At 36.8% G+C, this 7773-nt stretch overlaps 1 protein-coding gene across 1 annotated transcript in view; it reads right to left on the bottom strand.

Annotated features, from left to right (window-relative positions):
- Positions 1-1875: 1875 nt before the first annotated feature.
- Positions 1876-7773, bottom strand: part of UGT8 (UDP glycosyltransferase 8) — an 86448-nt gene continuing 80550 nt past the window's right edge. The window contains exons 5-6 of the mRNA XM_077755002.1: positions 6509-6728; positions 1876-4508 (exon numbers count right to left, since the gene is read on the bottom strand). Of these exons, the coding sequence (XP_077611128.1) occupies positions 4145-4508; positions 6509-6728 (584 nt within the window). The 3' untranslated portion in view covers positions 1876-4144. The remainder of the gene's footprint in view (positions 4509-6508; positions 6729-7773) is intronic.

Raw genomic sequence — 7773 nt, 5'->3', positions numbered from 1 at the left:
GGGAAGGGCAGAGAGAGAGAGAAGAGAGAGAATCCCAAGCAGGTTCTGCACTGTTGGTGCTGAACCTGATGAGGGGCCTGAACCCATGAATCCTGAGATTAAGACCTGAGCCGAAACCAAGAGTGAGATGTTTGACTGAGCCACCCAGGAGCCCCTATGCTAAGTTTTAAACACATACACATACCTACACACAGAATGTGTTTAAAACATTTAGTATAGTAGCCATTACAGAGTGAGTGTGTGTGTGTGTATCCATGATAAATCCATGAGGAAATTAAAAAATAAGAAATGCCACAAATAAGAAATGCCAAAGTTAAAGATTAGTAAATGCTGGAGTTAGCCTTCAAAGTCATAACCGTCAGACAACCAGAATTTGAGTTCAATATACAAGTCTCTGCAAAAAAGAAAGTTATAAGGGTGTTCCGGATTAAGCAATTAATGCCATGGGAGTTGATTATAACCAACCACAAAACAAGTCTGTAGCGAGCGTGGAGTTCAATGTGAGTTATTCAGTGCTGCCACAGTACCCCGCACCTACACCTGCAATAGCTCTCAGCACTTTACATTATAAAGCTTATGTGTCCATATCTCCCACTAGATCATGAGCATCTTGAGAGATTGAACTTCTCATTTGTAAATTCCCCTGGTATTTGGTATATTGTCTGGTGTATGATCGGCATCCACTGAATGTTGAATGAATGCCACTCTGCCATGGTAGTTCCTAAATTCTAGCGAATAGATATATATTCTTTCTTTAATTCACCACAGTTGTGTATTTCAGAGAAGATACTTACCATTTATAAATATTAATAGCCTACAAAATGTTTTCACAATAAAGTGAACTTTTTTTAATGTTTTATTTATTTCTGAGAGAGAGAGACAGTGTGAGCAGGAGAGGGTCAGAGAGAGAGGGAGACACAGAATCTGAAACAGGCTACAGGCTCTGAGCTGGCTGTCAGCACAGAGCCCGACATGGGGCTCGAACCCACAAACCGTGAGATCATGACCTGAGCCGAAGTCAGACGCTTAACCGACTGAGCCACTCAGGCGCCCCTAAAGTGAACTTCTTTCTTTTTAATTTCAGTGCATGTTTATGCCCCCTAATGCCTATTTACAATTTCTAATATGCCCAATTACAGTGCAGCTGGAAAAAGGACTCAGAGGCAGGCTATCAGAATCTCTCAGACCTTTCAAGCACAAATGTTCTTGTAGTCTTGGCAGAAGCAGGAAATGCATGGGGGGAAAACCCAGAATGCTACATCTTGACTTTGTAGTGTCTCATCCCTACCTACCTAGCAGAGAAGGAGGCGGGCAGGGACAGATCTCAGATCACAGTGTAGGTTTTTGGAAGGGCAGTCCTCTGAGGATCCAGTGTGGTGGATTCCAGCTCTGTTGGAGAAGAGTGCTGTATATCATAATCTGGGGGGGGGGAGGGGTGTCAATATGCTGTTATGTAATGTTCAGAATTGATTCTTTGAGGACAGTACCAACAAACCTAAGCCAATGAACACCAGACAAGGCCTTACCAGAAAACAATCAATGTAGTACTTGGGAATCTGAGACTAGGTCCTTGTATTATTATACAATGTTCCTATGTTCTCAAGAAAGAATCTTTAGCTTGCTTCACCTTCAATCATAAACCACTGTTTTCACCCAAACGTTAACTCCCTCCAATCCTGGGCATCCAAATTCTGCCTCTATGTCTATGTGGAGGGATATTAAAAGTTATGGCTCTGGAGGAAAAATGGGTCAATGTCTCATTTGCATTTGATATAATGATGACAAGCTATGAAAATATTTGCAGAGGCTCTTTTTAAAAAACAAATGAATAAATACCTTCTTGAAAAATTTACTTTATTAGAGAATCTAGCCCAAATGTGGAAAATTTAAAATCACTCTATTTACCAAAACTGGCTAACAATAAGCTTCCTAGAAAAAAAAAAAAACCCAAGAGTGATCAGTAAATACCTACACTTAACATTTTTAATTCTGGGATAATTTTAAGATCCATGTTGATGTACTTATAAGGTAAATCCCTCTGTTTAATAATAATAAAAATATTCCCACAGGTAACATACTGTTTTTTACACGCATATACACATATAAAAGTTGGGAGACATGTCTTAAAAACATGTTTATAATGGATATACATAATATTGTGAAATAAAATCTGAATAAAAATTTTATTCCAACAACATTTCTCTATTTTTAAATCATGTTTATTAAGTTTTTTTCACAGTGGAGATTAATTTTTGCTTAATCATCCAGTGAGTGCCTACTGTCAACTTCATCCAATTCCAAAAAAGTAAAATCAACTCATTCATACACTCTAAGCCTGTTACCATCCCACCATTCATTGCCTGTGTCTTTTTTCCTTTTTAACGGCAACATAATGATAAGATTGTGAAAAGGTATAACTAATAGGCTTCTATGTATAATACCATTTCTTCAAGTATTCAGAGAGCAGTACGTTTGTCTGCATTGTACATTATAAAACTACTTGTGACATTATTTCTAAGTATAGGAGAGTGGCTCCTGGTGGGAGTGTAATGAAGTTGTATGTCATAGTGTATGACAAGGATTTACAGCATTCTAGAATTTTCACAACTCTTCCCATGTTAGTGAATGTCATTAGGTAAATGTATATTTCTTCTCTCAGCTGTCAGACATGGGATTTCAAACTACGAATAAATAAAGCATACACTCAACATGTAGTGCAAATGCTAAGTAAACAGAATGACATGGAATAAACTCATAGTTGCCAACTAGTGAATGGTTCAGCCGGGAGGTCCTGATTTTATGTGTGTGACTTGCATCCCTCTTCTCGAATGAATACTGTCACTGCTCCATGTCAGCCACAATGACTGGAAAACACTACTGAGGTGGGGGTGGGGGTGGGGGACGGCAGGTAGTGGTGGTGAAGAAGTGAAGAAGGAAATAGAAACTCATTTTCATAAACAAGCGATACAATTTCTCTGTCACTTCCACATAATATGTAAAGTTTGATTTGTTAACGAAACCTCAAACTTCTCATACAAAGTAGGTACCAATATGGAGAACTGTAAATGTTCCATTTAATTAACTGTTGGCACCTATGTAATATAGATTGTGTGGCCCAGACAACAAAAGGGATGAAGAAGATGGTTTTTTAAAATTAAAACTTTGGAAATCTTAACACCTGAACATTCAAAAAGTACATTATAAAAAAGCCATCAGTTACAAAAACATTCAAATAACGGCCCTGTATAAAGATGCCATAAAAGCAATAATCTTCAGTACTTTGAACAAAAGTCAGAGCTGTAGTGCTTTGTCTGAACTATGCATTTCACATAATGCTACTCACTAAAATGAAATAGAAAAGACTATAAAATTCTTCCAGAGACAAATTATTGGTAGGGGGAGAATAAAATTAAAATGGGACAACAAATTTATACACGTACTTAATTGCATATATGCTTCCCCCAGAGGTGCCCATGGTCTGTAAGAAAAGGAAAACAAAAACAAAATGCAAAGCAAAACAAAAAAAGTAACACAAACAAACAAAAGAACAAAAAAGTACAAAAAAGGTGCCATCTATCTTTTCAGTTTCTCCCACTGCATTCGGTTTTGAAGGGAAAGTGTTCTTTCATGGTAGTGTTCTGAGTTCACATATATTAAATTCTAGAAAAGAAACATTTGGATCCCGTCTTTCTCTTTCATTCTTGAATGTGTTGTACCTTCAACAAATACACCAAGCAGCCAGCTAAAAATTCCCTTAATTAGGAAACACACACCCATACACACATGCACACACACGAACAAATCTTTTTAAGAGAAAAGAAACCATTCTTCAGCTGGGACACACACATATCAAGATTCAAAACTAAGGTCTGACATGGTCACTTACTTGATTTAAATAATTAAGGCTTCTAAAAGGTTCAGTGCCCAAACTCTCTGTATCAGTATTCGAATAAAATACATTTTTGCATTTTAGGTTTGTGCTTTTTACAGCCATCTTAATTCCACAGAATTCTGTTAGTAAGATCAGATAAGGGAGTGTTAGAATTGTTTACTGACATTTTACTTTTAGTAGCTGTTAGACTAAATTACAGCAGTAAAAATCCAGTGACTGAACAGGTTGGTTACTAACATGTGGGCTGTTGGCTCATTTCACCTTCTTCTCATGTTTAATATGGCCATTTCTTTTGTACTTGCCATTGAGGATTCCATTATGGTAATGTCCATTAACTGTGCTATGCTTATTTCTAAACCACAAACTTTTGATTTTTCTGTAGATAAATTTTGTCACCCAGGACAAGAAGAAGTAGAACAAGGCAGCACCAAGCAAAAGCACAAAGGCAATATCCAGTAAAAAATACTGACAGAAAGAGATTTGATGGACAGCGGCACGTAGGTGATGAGCTCCATTGTGACGAAGAATGTAATCTATCCAATAGACAGTCCGATTGACAGGGTGACCGGGTTGATCCTTGTGGATTTCTGAAAGCTTCTGCGCCCTCTGACGGTAGCTATGGAGCAGAGGGAGAACACAGAATGATCATGGAGATACAAGGTTCAATACATTTTAGACTTTCTCAGTCTAAAAATGAGGAAAATAATAAAAGCCACTTTTCTTGATTAAGCACCTGATATATGCCAAACACTTTGTTAAGTGCTTTAAACACATTGTCTTATGCTAAGACGATAAAATAAATTTGAAACAGGGAGATGAAAATCAGAGAGACTAGGCAAACTGATTAAGATTATAAAATTGAGATTCAGATTCCAGTTTTTCTGTCTCTGAATCCAGCTCTTTTTATACTATGCCATACCTTTTGCCCACACATACTTCTTGTCTCCATATGCTTTTAAATTCTATTAACCAATGAATCTTAACCAGGAGTCTCAACCACTTATTAGAGCCTAAAAAGGAGACATGAAGAAAAACGCAGCACTTTGTCTCAATACCTTTATTTAGCAATAAAATTTAACTCTGCCTCTGATTTAAAATAACATTAAGGAATGGTGTGAGGATATTACACTTATTAAACAGAGGACAAGGAGTTGAGAAACAACACTATGAAGCCATATATGACATCATACGCAGTGCATATATATGCATGTGTGTATATACATATAATGAAAATACCCTCTTAAAATTGTCAATATTCTGAAATCAGAGTACTTATGGATAAAAGAACATTGCGTAGCTAGGATTTACCGCAACGTGACCTACAACTATAGTGTGGCCTCTGACTAAGCCCTGTTTATATCTCAAATGAGATACATATATCTCAGAATGACGACATGTGGATAATCTACCCTTTTGCTTTTTTCTGTGAAACAAATCCAATCTCAGTAGCTCTGCAACTATCTCCCCATAACTCTGCTTTAGGGCTGCATTTTACAAACCATTCTAAAAAATCCTGAAAGACATGTATCATTTTCCATAAAAACATCATGTCTTGAAAAACCCTCGACTTTAAAAAAGAGCTACAGAACACAGACAAAGGGATCCCCACATTCAAGCACCCCAGGTTTTAGAACATATTGCTCCAAATGCCAGAGTTGTGACCAGGACACTGGATCCTTTAAGAGGTCAGAGCACGAAGGCTGCCTCTGAGCCCACGTAAGGCGGCACAGTGAACCTCAGTGCACTTGAATCAGCCTTTTATATGAAAGCTGCATCATTTGAAATGAGAGAATTTTTCCTATTATTGGTCATTTCTTAGAATATCGCAATGTTTTTCCATCCAATGTTAAGCCATATCCCCCAGGTATAAATAGAAAAAGCTATTGTTCTCCAAATATTACTGCCATTTCAATGCAAGATCAATTAAATGTCATTAAAAAATGGGGGAAACTTCTTCTTTGTTTTAAAACTACACAGGTCAGCTCTCTAGACCCTTTGAGACTCAGTGGTTAACTGGGTTCATTCAAAAAACAAAAATTAAAAAAATAAAGATTCTGATTAGTTATGCACCTGTGTAAATAAATCTCTGTGTTTCTGTGATACCCAGTCCTCAGGAGCCCAGCACCAGCTGGGCAATACAAAGAGCACCAGCTTCGGAATCTGACAGTCCTGGCTCAAATATCTACTCTAATAGCTTAGTGCAACTATGGGCAAATTGCTTAAGCTCTCTGAGTTTCAAGTGCCTCATCTTTATAATGTGAATAATGAAAACAGTGATATACAGATATTACAAGTATTAAAACGAGACAAAGAACAAATAAAAATTGAGACATTTTAGGGATCTGATGATTGTTCCCATTGTAATTTCTCCTTTAATTTGGCGAATCCTAGTAGAATATTATTCAAAGTCATACAGGGCTGACTATATAACACACACACACATATATGATTGCCATTTTTATTTTTAAAATTATAGAAAACATGCACAAGGATTTAGACACAGGAATCTAAAAGATATTCCTATCATTGGTTTATTGACAATTCCTTGGCAATGATCGGTTATTGACAATATGCCATGGTATATATATTTCATCTGCTCTCAAACTGAAAACTCACCTGGGATTATTGATAACTTTCACCAGTGCTTCATAGAGTTCTCCTTCAGTAACTGTCTTCCATTCTAGCAATATCCCCATGCCTTTTGCCTGGACCCGGGTCATAGTATCATAGTGGTCTCCAAAAAGTGGGATTCCCACTACAGGTACACCATGATACATAGTTTCAAAAATACTATTCAAACCACCATGGCTCAGGAAGGCTTTAATATTAGAATGCCCTAAAGAAGGAGTAAAAAGAAAACAACTTAGAGTACTGTGTATTACTCTAAAAAAAGAGATTTCCAGAAATCCTGTAAAAGTCAACACTACACTAAATATATATTTTAGATACAGAATTTTTAAAGGCACAATTTCACGGATTCTTGCTTGATATCAATTAAAATGCTTCTTATATAGTGAACTGATTTCTATATATCAATTAAGAGCCATTTTTAAATTTATACATTTAAAATCTAGAGCTTTACGGAGTATATTACAACTTTCCCTCAAACACAAATATCGACTGACTGGCAATATCTGTTTAAAAAGGCCAAGAATAAATAAGAAGTTAACAAAAGAAAGAAATGCCAAAAATACCGGGGTGCGACCATAAAGAGGCATCTACTTCTGGATCCCCAGGCATTATCTTAAAGTAAAACATATTTTGTAAAAAAATAACATTAAAACGTGGCGCTAGATTCCTAAAGTCCAGGCAGAGTTTATGTGCTTATCCAAGGAGGAACACTGCACATTACAAAGTATTTACAACATTCAAGTCATGTCAGCTTCTGTGCTTCACAATTTTAGGGTCCAATTTCACAGTTTAGGTATATAAACAAGTAGGGACTGACACATAAAAATTAGTTCTAAGAGATGGAACATCATGTAACATCTAGTTGTCAAGGGGATAAAAGAAGATAATTTATCAAAATTAATGAGGTATTTCAAAATCCAGATCTCCTCATGAGCAGCCAATATTTCATAAAAGGTACTGAAACCCTTGTACAAGTGTAGGACAAAGAAACACTGCACTTAGGAAATGCATGCTATGGCCAGAAAGGAATTACAGCTTGCAGAAACATAAGTCTTTTAAATATACACACACCAGGTACAAAATGGTGTGTAGAGCCTTGGTCTCAATGGGGTGTAGGAACTCTCCCACCCAGCGTCTAGCAGGGTTACTCATTGTCACCTCTGCCTACAAGTGGCTTCTCAACTCAGCTCACCTAATGCCTGCTCAGTGCATTCCAAACTTTTTTTTTTTTTTTTAGCAGCAAAACTTTT

This window comes from Crocuta crocuta, unplaced genomic scaffold (genome assembly GCF_008692635.1).
Source record: "Crocuta crocuta isolate KB4526 unplaced genomic scaffold, BGI_CrCroc_1.0 scaffold52, whole genome shotgun sequence".
Classification (NCBI taxonomy): domain Eukaryota; kingdom Metazoa; phylum Chordata; class Mammalia; order Carnivora; family Hyaenidae; genus Crocuta; species Crocuta crocuta.
Note: the sequence above shows the minus strand (reverse complement) of the source record. Positions and strands in the feature narration are given on the sequence as shown.